This window comes from Rhinolophus sinicus, chromosome 5 (genome assembly GCF_057876585.1).
Source record: "Rhinolophus sinicus isolate RSI-liver-muscle chromosome 5, RSI-T2T, whole genome shotgun sequence".
Classification (NCBI taxonomy): Eukaryota; Metazoa; Chordata; class Mammalia; order Chiroptera; family Rhinolophidae; genus Rhinolophus; species Rhinolophus sinicus.
In genome coordinates this window covers 41,892,881-41,914,327 of record NC_142505.1, presented here as the reverse complement: position 1 = coordinate 41,914,327, position 21,447 = coordinate 41,892,881, and the positions used below count along the sequence as shown (strand labels likewise).

The window sequence follows — 21,447 nt, the reverse complement described above, 5'->3', positions numbered from 1 at the left end:
TAACTTTCCCCTCTTAAACTAATTGCAATGCTGCTGTCATTTCAGTTCAATGAATATTTGGGTGGCTATTAAGTACCAGGACCTGTGCTAGACATTGGTGATATAAAGATATGTGATATGCCCTACCTCAGACAGCAAGTGACATGAAAACAGACCTTCAGCGCAGAGTACAGAGGGAGTATTTCTTATGTATAGTTAAGAACAGTAGCCCAAACTGGAGGTTGATAACGGCAAAATAATACTGATTCTTAACAACTTTATTTGAGATATAATTCCTATACCATACAATTCACTCACGTAAAGTATACAATTCAATGTTTTTTTTTTAGTATGTTTAGAGTTATGCGCCCATCTAACTTTAGAAAACTTTGGTCCCCCTAAAAGAAACGCTGTATCCACGAGCAGTCACTCTCCATCCCCTCCAGCCTTTCACTCCCAGCACCAAGGCAAAGACTAACCTACTTTCTGTCTATAGATTTGCCTACTCTGGACTTTTTATATAACTGAAATTGTATAACATATGGTCTTTATGACAGCAAATGTTTTCAAACATCATCATGCTGTAGCATGTCTTGGTACTTATTTCTGTTTATGGCTAAATAATATTCCGCTGGATGGGTGTACCACATTTTATTTATCCATTCCTCAGTTGATGGACATTTGGGTTGTTTCTACTTTTAGGCTATTATGAATAGTGCTGCTATGAACATTTGTGCACGAGTTTTTGTGTGGATATGTCCTCATTTCTCCTGGGTAGATACTGCTGGGCCATATGGTAACTCAGTGTTTAATATTCTGAGAAACTGACAGACTGTTTTTCCAAAGCAGCTGCACCATTTTACAATCCCACCAGCAGTGTATGAGGGTTTCAATTTCTCCACATCCTCGTCAACACTTGTTCTCGTCTGTCTTTTTTATTATAGCCATTGTAGTGGGTGTGAAGTGGTGTCTCTGTGGTTTTGATTGGCATTTTCCTAATGACTTATGATATTGGGCACCTTTTCATGTGCTATGTGCAATTTGTATACTCTTTGAAAAATGTCTATTAAATCCTTTGCCTAGTGCTATACTGGGTTATTTGTCTTTTTACTGCATTCTAAGAATTCTTTATATATTCTGGATATTAGTTCCTTAGGATCAGATATATGATTTGTAAGCCTTTTATAAATCCATTTTGTTGGTTGCCTTTTCACTTTCTTGATGGTATTGTTTGCTGCACAAAACTTCACTTTTATATAGTCCCATGTATCTATATCTTCTTTTGTTGTTTATGCTTTTAGCGTGTATCTATAAAACCACTGCTTAACCCAAAGTCACTCTTAGTTCTAAGAGTTTTATAGTTTTAGCTCTTACATTTATTTAGCTCTTACATACATAATCCATTCTGAGTTAATTTTGTGTGTGGTGTAAGTTAGGGGTTCAACCTCATTCTTTTGTATGTGTGTGGACAAAATAATACTTATTTAAACAAAGATGACTAAGGCAGTATTTCTACGAGGCAGTTTAATGCACCATTCAAAATGCATCCTCAAAAATATCTCCATGGCTGCAGAAGACCCCATATTGTCCTAACTCACATGTAGAAGAGAATGAGAGAAGAATAAATAGCTGATGTACTTAGTGATATAAATTTGAATCACTTTTTCTTTTACACACTTTATAGAACACAAAATGAATGGGTGTGGGGAGAGATGAGGAGGAATCAGGTTTATGATACCAGTTCAGGGAGGAACCAATATCACAACCGTCCATTCATTCATTCATTCATTTATTCATTCATTATTTACTGAGTACCTAGTAAGGGTCAGGTATTATTGTAAGCACTTGGGTAGAGTGAGCAAAACAAGACAAACATCTCTGCCTTCTGCATTCTAGTGGTGAAACACAGACCAAAGACAAACAAATCTATAAACAAATAAAATAAACAGTATTTCAGTTGGTAGAAAAGTGCTACGAAGAAAACACAAGCAGAGAACGATGACAGGGAGTGGAGGGTGAGTCACACAGATCCCTGGGGGAAGAGTGTCCCAGGTGTGAACAAGTAATGATACTCGCCATGACAGAACCTTTGTACAACAGTGAAAGGTTAAGAGAGAGGGTTCTAGGGGTGGTTGGTTGGCTCAGTTGGTTAGAGCGCGGTACTCTTAACAACAAGGTTGCCGGTTCGATCCCCACATGGGCCACTGTGAGCTGTGCCCTCCACAACTAGATTGAAACAACTACTTGACTTGGAGCTGATGGGCCCTGGAAAAACATACTTAAAATAAATAAAAGGTAAAAAAGAAAAAGAAAAAAAGAATAGTGCCTGGCACATAAGAGGTACCCAATTAAAAAAGAAATTCTAATAAGTATTGAGAGTCATTCCTGGCACAGAATACTAAATGCCATCTTCGCCTGGCACAGCCTGGCACTTCCGTCACATCAATCGACTCCTTCTCCCCTGAACGAGCCATGTTCCTTCACACCCTCCATGCCTTTTTCACACGTGTTGCTTTGTAAGTCCAGAACTGACTCACTATGACTGCATATGATTATTAGTGTGAAGTTCCTTCGAGCAAAAATTTATCTTCAATTCTTTATAAGGTATGAAATGCTGATTCACTTGATAAATGTTAAGGCAGGATCATTACCTAATATTAGTCATTTTAATAGTTTGTACTTACATAAGAAAGTTCAAGGGAAACCTTTAAAGTTTATTTGGTTTTCCTTTTCTATTCACTTAAATGCTGACTTCTAAGAATGACTGAAGAATTAGAAAGCTTTGTCCTCCACAATTTCACAGGCTCACCTTCCACCTACTCCTTTCTCACCATCATTTACCACAGTAACGCCATAAATACTGACCCCAAGGCAGTCAAAGTGATCCTTAAATACTATATTAAATGTAAGGGCTATTCTTACTACTAGTAATACTAACACATCTTGTCTCTGTCAGCAATTACTGGCGGGAACTTGACCAGTAACATGGAGAAACACTGTTTTCTGTCTAACCCCTCCAGGGAGAAACATTGAACTTCATAGGGTAGGGCCAACGTATTATCTCTAACTAGAAACAGGTGGAAAACAAGAATCAAAATTGTAAATAGAGACTGGTGGGTAGTTTCAAGTTTGGAATATTCTGAGGGCTTGGGAGGTTGAGTGGTTTGCCAAAGGGATAGAAACCAATTAGTTCAAGGATAAAGGGTTCTCGGCAGCCTAGGAAAGACAGGAGGAAAGCTTGCCTTTCAACACATCGCCTGGGGCAATTCTCATACCTATGAGAGATACTACCTGCAGGGCCTGGATCCTTCCCTAAGCTCACTATTCTCATCTAATTCCACCATATTGTAGACCAGGTAACCATTAATTATACCGTGTCCTGACTTAGAACTACCATCACATTAATGTTGTTTCAATGGGAAAATATGTTCCCATTACTAAACAGTTGGCTTATGGACGACTTTTTGGAAAATGTCTCATACATAAGCTAGGGACTGCATAGCGTTGTAACCAGTTCCCTCTGGAGAGGATTTGCCAAGTATTGTGTCCTAAGTTTTGCAGCAAGAAGAAGCCAACCTCACTGAAATGAGTAATGTAGGATGCGAAGCCAAATCCTCAGATCCAAATCTGGGTTAAGCAATAAATAATGTAATGGCAAGAAAACAAGAGGAGACTAGCTGAGAAATGGGAGCGACTGCAGGTTGAGAAGGCTGGACTCAGACACACCAAGGTTTGAAACCTGGCTCTTGGGAAGCAACTCCCTCTCTCTGACTGCCCTTCCCCAAACAGCTCAGGGCTGCTCTTTATCGCTATTCAGATCTCAGCTCGGATGTCACCAGCTCAGAGAGCCTTCCCTGACGATCCATTGCAAAGACAACCCTACCCTCTTCCTGATTTATTTTCTTCTCTTCATAGCATTTAACTACTATCTGAAATCAACTTACTGCTCCCTTATTATCTGTCTCTCCCTAAAAAGACATAAACTCCAGTGAGACGTTTCATGATGTCATGCTCACTAGTGTGCACGTAGGGCCTAGCATACTGTGTGGCACTAGAAGGTACACAATAACTATTTGTTAAACAAATAAGGCTGTTGTATGAGGCTTTAATGGTGAAATAAATTACCTACCTACCTGTGTCTGGTATAGAGCAGCTATACAGCAGCCCTTAATAAATATTACAAAAGAAGTAAACAGGATGATACTGCTATGAGTCAGCAAGTATTCATTAAACAACTTGTATATGTCTCAGAGCACAGCAGAAATCAGGGAGTATAACAGAGTCCTTCCAAGAGGTAAAGCAAAAATCAGGTTGACCGCAGCTTAAATGCTAACTTAAAGTCTGCCAATACTAGATGAAAGCAGTTATGTCATTTGATAAACTTCTTCAGTCAATGTTCAGAATTTATAGAGAACTCCTAGAAGCTGCCCCACACTACGCTGATGTTGATTACCTGGAAAAAAGGGAGTGGTTGTGGTGTGGGCAAAGTAGAGAACAATTCTGCATTTTCTCCCACAAAGTCAGTCTTTCTCACAGGGAGCATGGGGAGGGAGTCACCCAAACAAAGTGACCCTTTCCCCACATCTGCATGTAGGCCCGTTCATCTAGGTACACAGCCACACCACTCTCTGCCTCTCCACCCCCCAACAATCTTTTGTTGAATGGCAGGGATGCTGCCAGATGAAGCTGGAAATAACCAAACACAGAGGTTATTTCACTTCCTCCCTCCCGTGTTGCAATTACAGCTGTGGTCATGTTAGGCACGTTTTGGGAAAAAAACGCTGAAGAACAAGACCATTAAGGTCTCTTTCAGCATTATATTTCCATGAAATCTTATTTGTACAGGGATTTAGAAAATGAGCAAACTGCTTTTGCAATCTTTTGAGTATAGAGTTCTTTGACTCATACTTAAAAGTTGGAAAAGAGGATATTTACTTAAGATAGTGGTTTTCAAACTATTTTTTAAGTAGTAGATTATGGTTTTATAAATGAAATTTTACATAGATCCTTAATACATTAAACAGATTAAGTGTGGCACTCCTCTGGTTGCAGCTAGTGTGGAGGGGCTAGGGCTCTATCCTCTTAGCTTTCCCCTGGCCCTCTAAAGACGCCCTTGACATCTCTAAGGAACACAACTGGTTTAAGGGGAAAGCAAGTTAATATTTAGATAAATACATACAGGCATGCATACATACACATACACACACACATAAATAAGAAAGCTTTTTCTTAACGTGACGGAAGTGGTAGAGTTCGAAAGTCACCACTTTATAACTGTCATGGTAAAGATGGGTTTGAGCAAGAATCATCAATGGATGCTCGACATAGAAGGAAAAGCTTGGTAAGAAGCAGAATACTTGCATGATCTTCAAAAGTTTCCCCATAGATTGTCTGAAGGGAGAAAACACTGCTTCTCAGGGCATAAACCTCACTGGTGTGTAGACTTCAAAAATGTGAATGTCATGTAAGACAAAGACAGGCTGAGGAAGCATTCCAGATTAAAAGATAAAACAGACACGACATCTCAATACAATGTATGAACGATCCTTGACTGGATCATGTACTGGAGAGAAAAAAGTACTATAAAGGACAGTATCGGGACAACTAACACTTAGAATACGGATCGTCAATTCCATAAAAGTACTACATCAATGTTACATTTCCTGAATTTGATAACTGTACTATGGTTATGTAAGAGGATGTCCCTGTTTGTTGGAAACGAAGTATTTGGCCTGAAGGGGACATGGTATATGTAACCTACTCTCAAATAGTTAAAAAAACAACAACATAATACAGTGTCTTTACACATACAGAGAGAGCAGTTGTTCTCAAAGTGGATCTCTGAAGGAGCATTGCTAGAAATGGAACTTGCTAGAAATGCAAATTCTTGGGCCCCACCCCAGACCTACTAAAATCAGCTGTCTGGGAGTGGGCCCAGTATTCTATTTTAACAAGCCCTCTGGGGAATGCTGATGCACACTAAAATTTGAACACCGCTGATACAGAGAGAATGATAAAAGAAATATGGTGAAATGTTAAAATTAGTAAATCTGGGGAGAGAGAAAGTGGGTTTTTTGTATTGTTATTGAAACTTTCTGTAAGTTTGAAATTGTTTCAAAATAAAAATTAACAATAACAACAAAAAGAGTACCCTGGGGTAATCTATGTACAGATGTGGAGAGCACGAGACCTTGGAGGCAAGGAAACAAACCCCGGCTTTCTTGCAGTAACCTACACAGGAAGTAGTGGGATTCGGAACTAAGGTTGCTGCAGCTCCAGTGTATAATGAGTGAGGTGTTTGTATGGTCTTCAAACAACAAACCTTGCAGAAAATGTGGGTAGCAAACCTACTAACCTGAATAGGAGAGTCCAGCAATCTCTATAAAGAGGTCTTCTTCAGAAAAGCTTTCGGGGAGCATGAGGAAAGCAGCGGTCACAGCACTCTTCAGATTTTTATCGAGGGCTGACCTAAGAGCGACATTCTCATTCATTGCTACGATTTTCACCTGAAAAAAAGCAGAACATTCAGAAGAAAAATTCCAGAAGTATATTGCTCAAGCTATGGGTTTACACATGCAAAGGAACTGTCCCAAACTTTGCCCTGAAGGTCTTAGAATCTATTAGGCTGGCTGACACAAAATAATTATTATTCTACTAAGCAACCCCAGAATCTCCTGTTTTACGCCAAAATCAGAGAAATCATGACACAGGAAATAAAACAAAATAAATATTTCTCTTAAGTGAGGAAACTCTCCATGGGTTTTGAAAAAGAAGTCAGTACAAATGGAACAAATGTCCTTTGGGAAATATTTATTTTATAATCTTCTTGTTCTTTACTTAATTTTATGGTGGACAAAAGCATTTCACTTCTTTATTTAGAACTCATCTTTTCTGTTATCTATATATAACCTGAGTAGTTCACACTCTACTGTGAATTGATTTTGAACTTGACTAAGGAAAAAGGAAAGAAAATTATTAATAGCTACAGTAGAAAGAGCATGGGTTTTGGGTACAGGTATGGGCTCAAGTCTAGGTAATTACTAGCTGTGTGAATTTGGGCAAATTACTTAACTTCCCCCTTTTTTTTTTTTTTTTTTTAAGATTTTATTGGGGAAGGGGAACAGGACTTTATTGGGGAACAGTGAGTACTTCCAGGACTTTTTTCCAAGTCAAGTTGTTGTCCTTTCAATCTTAGTTGTGGAGGGCGCAGCTCAGCTCCAGGTCCAGTTGCTCTTTTCTAGTTGAAAGGGGCGCAGCCCACCATCCCTTGCAGGAGTCGAACCGGCAACCTTGTGGTTGAGAGCCCGCGCTCCAACCAACTGAGCCATCCAGAGGCAGCTCAGCTCAAGGTGCAGTGTTCAATCTTAGTTGCAGGGGCGGAGCCCACCATCCCTTGCGGGACTCGAGGAGTTGGACCAACAACCTTGTGGTTGAGAGCCCACTGGCCCATGTGGAAATCGAACCGGCAGCCTTCGGAGTTAGGAGCATGGAGCTCCAACCACCTGAGTCACTGGGCCGGCCCCAAATTTGTAAAATTGGGGTAATATACATCAAGGAACTGTTACAAAGATTGAGTGAGATAATAAATGTAAAGCACCTAATGTACTAGAGAATGCCTTGATCAATAAAAAGAATTTTTCTCCTGAATACACAGCAGAAGCTGCTGTCTTTGACATTCCCCAAATTCATGAAAATACAAATTGCTCTAGTCTGTTCTGAGATTTTCAGTTTTAAAGACTGCACTATAGTTCAGGGAATGTGTTCAAATCTCACTTCCATCTCTTACTACCTCCGAGACCCTGGGCATAATCCCTTATCAGTAAAATGGGATTAATAACAGAATCAAGCTCATAAGGTTGCTGGGAAGATTAAATGAGATATTACATATGAACCTTTTGCTGAAGCAAACTTCCTTGTGTGTGTTTCTTGGTGTACACTGACAAAAGTTTCTCTGGGCCAGAGGTTCTCACCTTTTGCAACCATCAGAATCACCTGGAGGCCTTGTTAAAACACATTATTAGGGCCATCCCCCAGAATTTCTGATTCAGTAGGCCTGACTGAGCCCTGAAAATGCACATTTCTAACAAGTTCCCGGTAATGTTGATGCTGCTGGTCCAGGGATCCCATTTTGAGAACCACTGTTCTAAGGAATATACTTAGAAGTAGAATTGCCAAATTACTCTCCGGAGTAGTCATGCCAATTTACACTTTTTTAACTTTTTAAACCATCATGCAGCTTTTGACTGATTTTCTAAACAAGGGAAGGGCTTGGAAGTGCCAAATAAGAACTCCATATATCTGAAATGTGTCCAGCATTTCTAAACCACTTAGTGCTGTCACCAAATTTTCCTCCTAGTCTAGAAAACAGGGCTTACGTTGCCTTTCATTTGTCAAATAGAGATAATTTCTGACAAAATTAAGCTGGCACATGAAAGACACATACACTATAAGAAACTCCAAATTAAAATTGTATTAGCAAGGAAAGAGAATGATGTATATCTCAAAGTACAGTTTCCTTTTTTAATTGTAAAAAGCAATATTATAAAACATCGCTGTTTTATAAATCAGGCTTTAGAACCTAACTTCTATCTTTTACCTTCTGTTCCTACTTTTTTTCTAATGGAATACTTATAAAAACCTCTCATATGGTAGGTAAGCCACTTTATTCAATACTACCACCTCCTCCCTTGTAATTACAAGGACTTAACAGACCTTAATTAAGGCTCTCAGTAATTAGGTGAGTTTAGTATTATTGCAATCATCTGCAGAAAGTAAAACCAAGGAGCAGCCCAGTAACATGACTTGCCCAGGGTTGCATAATGAGTCGATGGCAAAATCAGGTAACACCCTTATGCTTGGCAAATTCAGCTATAAATATTTTGAATTATTCTCATACATTCAGTCCGGGATCTGCTCTGGTTAACTGCTTTTCTTGAAAGATGATCAAAACAAATGCTAAGGTCCTATAATAACTCGTTGATTCCTTGAGTAACTTTTCCAAACTTTGTATTCCATATAGGATCATGGCTCTAGAAGGATAACCTCATCCTACTAATGGGGAAAGAGAGGCCCAGAGGAGTAAAATATTTCCTGAGTAGTGGCACATGGGACAAGGATGTGGGTCCCCGATTCATCCAGAAATCTTTCCACAACCCTGTGAAGGCTCTTCACTGCCAAATTCTCATTCTTCATCCTCATTCACCAGGTCCTGCACAATAATTCTTCGCCCTCTCTTTTTCTGGTAACTTTTACAGAAACTCCGTGAAAACAGAAGCTATTTTGAGAAGCTAACAAACCAAAGATGCAAAGAAAAGAGTAAGTTTGGGGAAATGTTCCTATTCAACGAAATACCACTTGTTCTCCAAGAAAGTTGTTCCACTTAGGTTGTAAAAAAGCAGTCTGTTTGCTATTTAAGGTTAAGGGAGTATAAATAAAAAGCATCCTTACTCAAAGGAAAAACGTCAATTCAGAAGACTGCTACTGTGCTGATCTGGTTCTCCAGGGTAAGGTGAACTAGGAGCTTGTCTCAGCAGCACTGTTATTTGTTGTTCAGAGTGAAAAGCCAGTGAACTCTTGGGTCACTGCCAGAGAGGCCTGGGAAAAAAAAGAAAGCCCTCAAGATTCGTGAATAGCTGTTTGTATCTTACTGGGAATGCCCCGACCTGAACTGCATAGATAGCACTGGCACTATTGCCAAGGAGAAAATCTTTACTGGAAAGAGGAAGGGGCAAGGCTTGAAGGAACTTTCAAAAAGCCCAACTTGAGAGATTTGTGAGTACCTTTCAAGATAGAAAAAAAGGGAAAGTCACATGTAGTCTCCTCTATAATAGTCACATGGAGACAGTACTTGAATTGCAAAGAGTGAAGTTATAGTCACAAAGAACACAGCCCTACCTAGTGTTCAAATACTCAACCATTAACCAAATGACACTTCCTGTAGTTTTTCATTCCAAAAGACCAGAAAGGCTAAATTTTTGTAAATGGTCATTGCTTGAGGACCAAGAAGACAGTGACCATTCGAGCTGGATGAAACCTTATTATCTACCTGTTGCACTGTGGGCTCTTCCAGGACGCGCATTGCAGTGTTGTATTTTTATTCCTTTGGCACAGACAGAGAAGAAACTTAGTGGCCTTTTCAACATGTAAATGAATGGCTCAACCGTTGCATTTCAAAGGCTAGAGGCCCAAAGATTTGCTCACAGCTGGGCAGAGCCAAGGGCCAGTAAGCCAGGTTTTCCAACTCCTGGTCAGGGATCTTTTACACTGCTGGGATTTTTCTATCCATAAAAAATAATTCAATAAAGTCATAATATGGTGATGGTTGCAAAACTGTGAATATACTAAACACTGAATTGTACACTTTAAATGGTTGAATTGTATGGTACGTGAATTATATCTCAATGAAGCTGTTATTTAAAAAAAGCTGTATTTCTAGCAAATAAAACACGTTGCAATGAATACATTAAAATACACTAAAATCCTCTAAACAAGGTCACAAAATACCATTGCATGTCAATGTGAATGCTTTAAAAATTCAAGCCAAATTATCTATAAATTGAAAACAATAAGAAATACAAAAAATCCAAACTTATGTTCAATAAATTAGGGAAATGACTATTAATATTACATTAGAGTTCTTTTGACTTAAAAAAGGATTGGCCACAAGATTCTGTTAAATACTGTTTTTTAAATTATTTTTTTTCAGTTACAGTTGACATCCAATATTATTTTATATTAGTTTCAGGTGTATAGCACAATGTCTATTAAATACTTTAAATGTCATGGTTCTTTACTTGGAAAATGACTCAGAAACTTAAGGCTACACTAAAAATAAAAATGGGTTATCTCCTCGATTATGAGGTAAGTTAATGGCAAAATATGATAGAAATTTAATTTACATTCGACTTTTTCCAGAAATGCCCATCTTTTAAAGCAAAGTACTACTCCCTTATATTTCTTTTTATTAATAAACTATTTTTTAGCGCAGTTTTAGATTCACAGCAAACACTTAATGGAAAGTACAGAGAGTTCCCATACCTCCTGTATATTTTAAAGACTTAAATTGCTAGTGATTGAGAAATTCTATTCTGTTTGCAATGTGTAAGATAATTTTAGAGATTTAGACAATATAATTTAATGTAATTCCTTCTTTTAAAACACATAAAAACAAAGAATTCACACTTATATTCTCACAATTCTTTCTTAAGACAGTCACCCATTTTTTTTTAAAATTAAAGTTTATTGGGGTGTTAAGACATTCACCCATTCTTTTTGTCCAAAATGCTGCCAACCCTTTTTCATCAGATTTTTTTCAAGTTTGATTAATATTTGCTGCCACCTAGAGGTAAAAAGTTTATTTAAAGATAGTTATGGCTGAGAGTTCTCTGGTTACAGTGATTTCCATTGGAGAGGGCAGGAGTAGGCGGAAGATTTAAGTCACCCATTTGATTTTTGATTTTTTTTAGCATGTGTTATGGTCAACATTTTCAAAGGATTTTTAAAATAGCCTCATTTTCTTGTGCTAGATGTTTAATAAGGCTGAGGGATTGTCATTGTCACCAGTACCATTCTCCTTTCCTAGTTAGTGAGAAATGCAATTTTTCATGATGTGAGTGTAGCCATTACTTTTCTTGAATTGCTGTTTTCATTTTATCAGGATATATGGCATTTAGATGAAATCTGAGGTTATTTCTAGTGCTTACATTCTGAGATTTCATGTTGTTTCTGTTTAATAAAGCCTATTTTTAAAGAAGTTTGAAATATCCCAAGCATAAAGCATGATACAGAGGTAATACACCATTTTCATATTCAGTCTATCATTTTATCTCAAAATAACTCGAGATAGGCAATGACAAAGAGAAAAAAAAGATCATTTCCTGAGTGTCTACTAAGTGCCAGGCCTTTTAGATCTAGGTATTTCTTAAATGCCTTTTGAGGTCAGTGCCATCAGCCTTATCCACAGATGAGGATTTCCAAGGCTCAGGGAGATTAAATCACTGGTGCAGGTCACATAGCTGGGAGTGTCTGATTCTAAAACACCTGTGTTCTTTCCAGCATTACCATTCTGCTTCCACTTTTCAACATCTTCATGAAGTAGGCAGGGCAAATATTATTGTCCTTGCTCTGCAGATAAATTACCTGAGGTTCCGAAAGACAAAATAAGTTGCCCAAGTTCACATAAATGGCTAATAAGTTGCAGGAATAAATAAGACCCAAAGCTCCTTATTCTATGTTCATTACCTGTCTCATCATGCTACACATTTTATAAATTGAAAAAAAAAAAAAAAAAAAAACACTTGGAAAGAAAATGAGTATTTAAAAATTTTCAGTGACATTTGCTCAGTTATGAGTTTTACTAGTTATCCAGCCTAGAAATGAGAAATTCCTCTACATAGATACTATGATATTATTTCGGTGAGCCTATTGTTTGACATTATATAAAAAGAATGTTTTTAATGAAGTAAAAATTACATAAAGTACACAAATCTAACAGGAACAGCATGACAGATTTTTACATATGGGTATATCCATGTAACTATTGCCCTGATCAAATGTTTCTGGAGGTTTTAATGAGCTACACCATTAAGTTTTAAGTCCAGATGCAAGCCAAGAGAATCTTGACCACCTATGTATATCAATAGAGATTTTTATGACACAACCACATGAGCTAAGATTAAGCAGCACAGTCACTCTTATGGGAGATATTGAAGAAAAATCCATGTACCCTCTTTTGGGGCCTGAGTCCCTCTGACAGCACAAAGAAAATTTTTCCTGGCTGTGAGATTAGCAACTGTGACTATTTTGCATAATTCTTACACTCGTATGAAAAGACCCCTTCTCAGAAAATAGACTATAGATCTGCAAAAACAGAAGAAACGTGATATTTGCGAACACACGTCAAAAGTTCAAGTCTTCTTCTCTACTTTCTTCTGTTTTGTTTTCTGTTTCTATGAAAGCCCAAGGAGACACCTACCCCCTAGAGCCTCCTCTAGCAGTATCCGAATGAGGGGAGGACACCGTGATAGGATCTCACTGTTGGTCTGAGGAGGATAATAAAAGGAATCAGAATCCAGCCCTCTCAGAATGACTACCTGGTTCATCCGTTTCTTCACCAAATATATGCTGAATGCTTACTATGTGCCAGGCATTGCCCCAGGCACTGCTGGGCCACATCAGTGGCAAACAATGCCTCACAGCACTTCCTTCTAGAAGAGAAGGTGATCCGGGTAGAGCTGACAGAGGCTCCACTGAGACACTGGGCACTTCTTTTGCAATCCTCCCAGCCCAAATGTACTAACTCTGAGCCTGATCCATCCACAGAATTGAAGAATCATTAGAGACAGGGCAGGAGTAGCGTGGGTAATACCTAGACATTGTTTGGCGATGAATTCTGTAGGGAGTAAAAGGAGTCTGAAACTCACTTCTATTTCCTGGAGTTCCATCTCATCGGAATCAAAGATCAAAGTCAGGTCAGGTTCAGAGAGGAGAGAGATTCCTACTGGTGGCAGCCAACAAAACACTCACCGGTTTTTGAAGTCTTCCAGCAATGTATAAGTTACTCCAGTTGAGGAGATCTTCAATCAAAACACGAGTGCTAATAACCCCATACTTGATAAGCTGGAAAAGAAATGGACATGAAAAAGCAAAATGCCATATTGTTGATTATACAAATGCAAAATATAAGGAAATAAACTTCTGCCCAGAGTAGTCCAAAGCCATCCAAAACACCTACTTTGTACAAACACATTATCTCCACCAAATTTTTTCTCAAAGGATTAATTTCCAAGAAGGATTTGTCCCCTCAGGTAGATGAGTTGAAGTGACCACAATTTTACCTCACGTTCTTGTGATGTGAAAGGCCTAATCGCTCTTAGAGGCTATCCAGTATTGGTCCTCAACGGATTGGAAATAAAAAAATAACCACAGACAGTTTGAGAAGTGATAGCGTGATTCATGCTTCCCATCTGAGAAATCAGAAACCTGAAGCTGAGAGAGAGTAAATGATGTGCCCGAAGTGGCACTATTAGTAGCAGAGAGAAAACCCGGTCCCTGAATTTTAGTTTGGGCTTCCAATGTTCATTTCATCGCAAAGTACAAGAAATTTTAATTAAAAGTTTTTACTGACATCCTTTACATGGTGAATTTCTCTTTTGCTGTGGTATATTTCACTTTCATAATTAAAAGCAACATCCAAAAATAAAATCTCTTTATCAGTGCTAAACACATGGAATTATGGTCAACTTCATTCAATAGTAATTTGTACAAACACTGAATGAATACAGTTGTTCCAGGTTACAAAATCCCATTTGCTTCAGCAAATATCTTTGGACTCACTCTGCTGAGCTTCAGTGTCCCAACAGACTTCTCTGGCTGCAAATATCTAAAAAGTAGCTAAAGAATTTTAATTAAAAAGTACAGTCCCGTTGGCATATAATTATGCCCAAATATTTAGTTACTGGGGCTTATAATATTGTTGAAAACTACTAATTAGAGATAGGCTCAGCATAATATTAATTATGGAGAAAGCTACGTGCTAGGCATAACTAAAGTGGACATAGAAGGCTGTGCTGAATACCTTCTTCCCTCCACTCTGGCTACAGCATTGCAGAAAGCTCTTCTTGCTGCAGGCATGTAACAGGTGGGAGGTAAAAGAAACATGCTGGCCTGGAAGTCAGGGGTCTGTCACTAACTAGCTGCATGACCTTATTGAAGTCTTTTCCTCTCTCTGAACCTTGGTTTTCTCACCTGCAAAGTGCAAGTGGAGCAGGATTGGACCTCAACCAGAAAAGTAAATATATGGCCCAAAGGCTATGCAGACATTACCAATCAATCACAGTACTCATTCCTGCCAAGTTCAGATAGGTCTTCAAAATCTCTGTCAAGTCTGTATTCCAACCTCCTGCCCTTCAAAGTGTGGTCCACTGACCAGTAGCATCAGCATCACCTGGGAGCTTGTAAAAAATGCAGAATCTCAGGCTCCATTCCAGACCAACTGAATTAGAATCTGCATTTCAACAAGATCCTCAGGGGATTCATCTGCCCATCAAAGTACGACTGCTCTAAGCAATCAGCAGCATCCAGCAGTGTTGGCACAGCTCGAGGAACCGATATGTCACGCCTCGCCCAGCTTATCTGTGGGAGCTAGCTGATTTAGTCCCCTTTGGTCCTCTTAGGCGGGAATCCTGCCTAGTCCTGGCAGCCCTCTTAGAGATTGGGCCCCCTCCTCTGAAAGACAGTTCAGCAGGGTTCCTGCTGTCAGACAACCCTTTACTGGAATCTGTGCATCTTACCTGCTCTTCAACACCCCCTTGTCAAATTCCACCCACCTGCTGGCACCACGTGCTCCCAACTAGGATATCCTCTTCACTTCCAAGTTCTTCCTGGGAATGTTGGACCTTCCATATAGATAAGACTAATTTCCAACCTGACCCTTAATAGGCTTGCCTATTTCTCCCCTGACCAAACCATTGGTTCTCAAAGTGTGTTTTTCAGATCTGCAGCCTCAATATCATTTAGAAGCTTGTTAGAAAGGCAAATCCTCATTGCTGAGAGAATAAACCTTAAAAGTTCTTATCACAAGAAAAAAAAAATTCTAACTATGTGTGGCAATGGATATTAACTAAACTTACTGTGGTACTTATCTCATACTATATACATATAGTTATACTGTACACCTAAAATTAATACAATGTTACATGACAATTATGTCTCAGTTTAAAAAAATGCAAATCCTCACACCCCACCCGAGACCTATGAATTCAGAAACTCTAGGGTGGGGCCCGGCAATCTGTGAGTCCAACAGGCACTCTAGGGGATTTTGATGCACACTAAAATTTGAGAATCACTTGGCCAAAGGCAAAAAATAAAGACAGTCACATTTGACCACCTGCATCCAGCAGGAGCTTGAACATTTCCTGACTGCAAGAACATACATATTTAGCTGGTATTCTAATAACGAAGGTTAATGACAACCCGAGTTAAGACAAAGGACCAAAGGCACTTACCCTACCATCACACAGGATCAATGGATTGTAGTAAACTCCAGCGCCATAGTTATTCTGAACAGTGGTGATAAACTTGGACCCCAAAACTTTTAGGAAAGAGTAATGGTTCCAATTTTTCTTCAGGTTCTTTGAATGCCATGCAACAGGGTCGTCTACTGTGAAAACAAAGTCCAGCATGGCATTCTGGGAGGTGGAGAGAGAGAGAGAGAATGGTTTTAGTTTTAATTCCTAGAAAGGTACCTAAACAGAGTGGAAAGCTCTAATAGTCTATGCCATGATGATTAATAAAAGACCTGGGGTTGTCATAGAAGTGGAAGCAAGTCTCTAGAATCAACCTGAGCTTTGTTTTCATCAATACACGTAATAACAGCAACGCTTATTTAACATGTATTGTGATGCTAGCACTAAACACTTTATATATTATACATACAGTAACCCATTTTATCCTCAAAACAATCCTACAAGGTAGGTACTGTTACTATCTCAATTTTATAGGAAAGGCAACCAAGAGCAAGTTCCTTGCCTAAGGATGTATAGCTAGGGGGTGGCACACAGAATCTGGTTCCAAATTCTGTGTGCTGACCACTATACTACACTGCCTTTCACCTAAATGTTGCCGAATACACTCTTCCACTTGTCTTCCAGATGAAATAGCCTCATATGGATAAGCTCTACAAAGAATTATGTAAAGGGAAATGTTACTTTAACTCTCACCTACTCATCAACCACTCACTGAGAAACTACAATGAGCTCTGATCGGTCCTGGGGTGGTCTACTGGGAGAACAAATGACCACCGCATGGACTTGATAGAGGAATGCAAAACGTACTCATTTCACTCAAAATTGGGTCAGAACAGGAAGGAGAAATTTTCCTATAAAATCACATTCTCCAAGACTCATCATAAATCTGAGACTTGAAGAATGTGAACGAGTTAAGCAGGTGTGGTGGAAGTATTAGGAGAAGTACTGGGAAGGAGAAAGTCTTGTTAGAGGAAAACACTGGTGTGGATGACAGCTGGCATGTTGTGGGTGCCACATTTGGTTTCGTATGGCTGGAGTAGAATGCAGGCAAGGGAGCGGTGGGAGACGAGATTAGAGACGGATGCTGGCTGCCATGCTAAGAAATTTTCCTGCAGAAGAGCTCACTGGAGGGAGGAGAGAACAAAGGCCAGGAAACCACAAAGGAGGCTAACTGCAAGATTCCAGATGAAAAAAGAAAAGGCACCGAAAAGTGGGGCTGAAAGAGACTTAGGTGTTGGAAGGAATCTGCGAGACTTGTTAACTTCAAGGGAATGAAGATGAGAGAGAGGGAAGGAAGGACCTTTCCTTGGAGGGAATTCCGCATCTCCTCAAAGGAAAACTTGCATGGAAAAATGAAGAGGTGGCTATAGGATCAGGAAGTAAAGGCCTGCTCTGGGTTTCCCACAATATGATCCACAAACCACTGGTGACACGTAAGATTTGGGGTGGACAATGTTTTTCAAAAATTTATAATTATGTTACTATCACATTTAGGAAAAATAACAAGACTATAATCTATAATTTCTTATATACCTGTAATCTGTAATTTCTCATATGCTGTCAGTGTAAAGAGAATTATTACTTAAATACTAGTATAAGTGGGAAACAGCAAATCCAAGCAACAGTACAGATCGCCGCCGATTAGAGCCAGGTATCCAAATCCAGGAGGCCCTATTGCCACCCGCACTCTTCCATTTCCTTAGTGTATTAAAGATGACAATGAACTGTTCGGCTACGCATGGACTACGGCAAGTAGAAATCCAGTTCAGAACACAAGTTGCGTTGCGCACGTAGAGAACACCTCTATTTAGACTTTTGCTTTTACATTACTTCAGCAAAAACTCTAAAACCTTGGCAAAAAAGTCAGTAGCAGCTTCATTTAAATGGAAAGTATTTGCCTGCCACGCTTCTGCGGTCTTCAATCTTGTCTTTACCTTGGAAGCAAACTATCTTCCCCCCAAAAAGTCTGCAATCACAAGGAAAACTACCCTCGCTACTGCTGTGCTCAGCCAACTTTAGAGTAACAATGCCTAATCCTAAAGACTCTTGTTAAATGACCTGAGCATGGGTAGATATACTGGTCACCCACTAACTGTTTTTAGCTAACTTCACTGCACCTGCCCTGGCCCTACAACCAGTCTGTCAGCTTCCTGAAGTCAGGAGAGACATTTTGTATTTTCTCCTACAGCTACAGAACAGACAGTGACTCTCAAGTAAGGCTCACCACTAAAATCATCTGGTTTTGAAATTCCTGAAGCCCAGGCCTCATCCCTGACCCAGTATTCGTTTGGTGCAAAAGTAACTGCGGTTTTTGCACATTTTTAACCTTTTAAACCGCAATTACTTCTGCACCAACCTCACAAAGCAGCCTCTCCACAGGTGTAACCCAGGCATCAGTATTTTTTTAAAGCTTCCCAGAGAACGCCCATGTCTAGCCAAGGCTTGGAACACTGAACCTGCCCCTGGCAATTGCTTCTTTTCCTTTCTTCCATTTTTGCCTCTGCACCAGCTTTTGTCTCCGCATAATTAATTGCATCTCCCACGCTAGACCGAAGTGGACTCCTACTCATCCTTCGAAACTCAGCTCACGCTGTCGTTATACGAGGAACCCTCTCATACGGTTTGCACTTTGCTAGCTGACACGTGCAGTGCGCACACAGGCACCTAGGGCTCCGGAGGAATCCCAGGCAGAAGGGCAGTGGGGAGAACAGGCCGGTTTTCGGCATGGGGCTGGCCGCGGGCCGGGCTCACCTTCTGATCTGAACTCGGCCCCGCCTGGCGGTACACCCCGGAGCCGTAGGCGAAAGCCAGGCTCAACTCCTCGGGGAAGTGAGACAGGATCTTGCGGAAGGCCACCCCCGAGCTCTGCAGCGCCATGGGGCCGAGGCTCAGAGAAAGGGACCCTCGGCAGGGCCGAGGCCAGAGGAGCGGGGCACGAATACCAGGGCGAGCGGCTAAAGGTGGGGAGATGAAAAAGTCGGGGGCCGGCTCCACCGGGAAAAGGCCGGGGCCGGGGGTGGGAACTGTGGGGACCGGCAAGGACCAGGGACACAGTCATGCCGAGGAGCCGCCAATCCCGGCCACGCCTCTCCACGCAACCCTCTTCAAAAGCGCAAGAGAAGGCGCTCACCCGCGTGTGAGGACGCGAGCGGTTCGCAGAGACCTCTGGTGGTCGGAGGAGCGCGCTGCAGGCTTGCAGCCAAGGCCTGTGACTTCAGCATATGGGGAGGGAAGAGTGTCAGCTAATTGAACGGCTTTTGAGCCTTAAGAATCCTTTTTTTGGTCTCGCCTCAAACCACGTTTTAATAAAATATATTATTAAAATTTTTAATTTATTTAATTTATTATAAAAATATAGTATTAAAAATTATTTAAAAATATAAAAATTTTTTAATAAAAGTATAAAACCATGCGTGTGTATTGCAGAATTTTTTTAATGAGTTGAAATACACATAACATAAAATTGTACACTTTCCGTACAATTCAGTGACATTTAGTACATTCACAATGTTGTGCAACCATTATCTATATCTAGCTCCAAAATAGTAGATTTTTCAAGTGTTAGGAAAACACAAATAGATTAAAATCATGCCTAATTCCACCACCCAGAGGGTATCACTGTTAAGATTTGCCTGTGATTTCTTCCCATTAGAGCCCGTTTCGGGGTGGCAGGTTTGCTCAGTTGGTTAGAGCATGGTGCTGAGAACATCAAGGTTGCTAGTTCGATCCCTGCATGGGCCACTGTGAGCTGTGCTCTCCTTAAAAATAAATAAATAATAAAGCCCTTTTCAAGTCTGATGATGGGTATGAAAATGTTTCATAAATGGTAAAGAGCTGCACCAATGTTCTCTGATATTTGTATTTAATTTTAAGGGTGGAGAAGAATCCCTGCCTCTTTGCCTTTGGGATTGGTCTCACAAAAGGCACATTAAATGTTTCCTGGGAGGAAACTGGACCCCAGGTGAGAGCTTACCTCTTGATGTATAACTAAATAAATGTGCTCAAGATCACATGGCTATTCAGGATGTAGTTTGACTTCCAGGACAGAGATTTTGCAGATACTCTTTCCTTCTTCCCTACGTACACTGCCTCTCAAAAATAACAGAAGTAGTAATAGTAGATTTGGGTAATGTTGACGCATTTCACATGCATTGTGGGGAAAGAGCTAGGAGTGCAGTTTCCAGGCTCTCGGCCTCACGTGGAAAGGTGCTGGCTCAGGTAATAAATGGCCATCAACTGTGACTGGATGGCCATCAGCTGTGGCTAGTTGACCGTCAGCTGTCACCAGTGAGCCATTGGCCACCAATATAACTGCCGTGGCTACGCTAGCAGAAAAATGGGGGCTAGTAAGAAGACGGTGGCTGAGCTAGCAAGAGCACCAGATTGCAGTTAGCAGGGCAGAATGCAGCTAGCAAGTGAGGTTGGTTGGCAGAGACAAATGGACAGTGGGTTGCGGATCGTGTGGCTCCTGCTTCCTGTGTCTCCAACCCAGCTGCCAGCAAGACTTATAGTGGTGTGACTCCCCTATCTATGGCTCCATGGGTTTTCCTTTTTGGCCTCACCATATCCTGCGTTCTTATGCGGGGGACAGGACTAGAGACCCCGCATGACACCCTGTGTGACATGCATTTTTTTATTGAGTCCCCTCTACTGCCCTGTGGGAGGAGGTTATTGCCTCCACTTTAGAGGTGAAGAAGCTAAGGCTTAGACTAAGAGAGAAAGCAATGTGCTTAGGATCACATCAGCCTGTAGCAAAACAGCTAAAACCCAGGTCTGGCTCCACGTCCTACCATTCTACTTTGTCCTGGAAGAGTTTTAAGCAGGGACCTTGTCATGCAGGGTGTCAGGCGGGGTCTCAGCTCCCGCTCCGCACATAAGAACGCAGGATATGGTGAGGCCCAAAAAGAACACCCATGGAGCCATAGATAGGGGAGTCACACCACTATAGTCTCGCTGGTGGCTGGGTTGGAGACGCAGGAAGCAGGAGCCACACTATCTGCAACCTTCCGTCCACTTTTCTGCAATCCACAACCCGCACTCCGCTGTGCTAACTGCAATCCGCACTTGCTAGCTCAGCCACCATCTTCTTGCTAGCCCCACATTTTCTATAAGCATAGCCACAGCAGTTATATTAGTGCCCAGTGGCTCACTGGTGACAGCTGACGGCCAACTAGCCACAGCTGATGGTCATCCAATCACAGTTGATGGCCATTTACACCTGAGCCAGCACCTTTCCATGTGAGGCCGAGAGCCTGGAAACTGCTCTCCTGGCTCTGTCCCCACAGACCTGTCAGACTCAAATGTTAGCCTGGATTGTGGTGGGGAAAGAAGCGGCCAGATGACCAGTTCAGAAGCTGTTACCATAGTTTCACCGTGAACTAAAGACATCTGGCCTGGGGTGATAGAGGCATGAATGGGATTAATTTAATTTGAAAATTGATTA

General features: G+C 40.7%; 1 protein-coding gene across 7 annotated transcripts in view; it reads right to left on the bottom strand.

The window, feature by feature from the left end:
* TAMM41 (TAM41 mitochondrial translocator assembly and maintenance homolog) overlaps nt 1–19,109 on the bottom strand; it is an 82,286-nt gene extending 63,177 nt beyond the window's left edge. For 4 of the 7 annotated variants that reach the window (XR_016021298.1, XR_016021299.1, XR_016021301.1 and 1 more), the window contains exons 1-4: nt 18,756–19,106; nt 15,984–16,166; nt 13,504–13,596; nt 6,335–6,485 (exon numbers count right to left, since the gene is read on the bottom strand). Coding sequence is in view for 3 of the 7 variants with exons in the window: in XM_019732683.3 (XP_019588242.2) it covers nt 6,335–6,485; nt 13,504–13,596; nt 15,984–16,166; nt 18,756–18,881 (553 nt within the window). In the remaining 4 variants the exon portion in view is untranslated. Of the gene's footprint in view, nt 1–6,334; nt 6,486–9,426; nt 9,574–13,503; nt 13,597–15,983; nt 16,167–18,755 lie in introns of those variants that run through there. The other 3 variants (XR_016021300.1, XM_088798401.1, XM_074312981.2) reach the window with 3 other exon arrangements.
* Nucleotides 19,110–21,447: the final 2,338 nt, after the last annotated feature.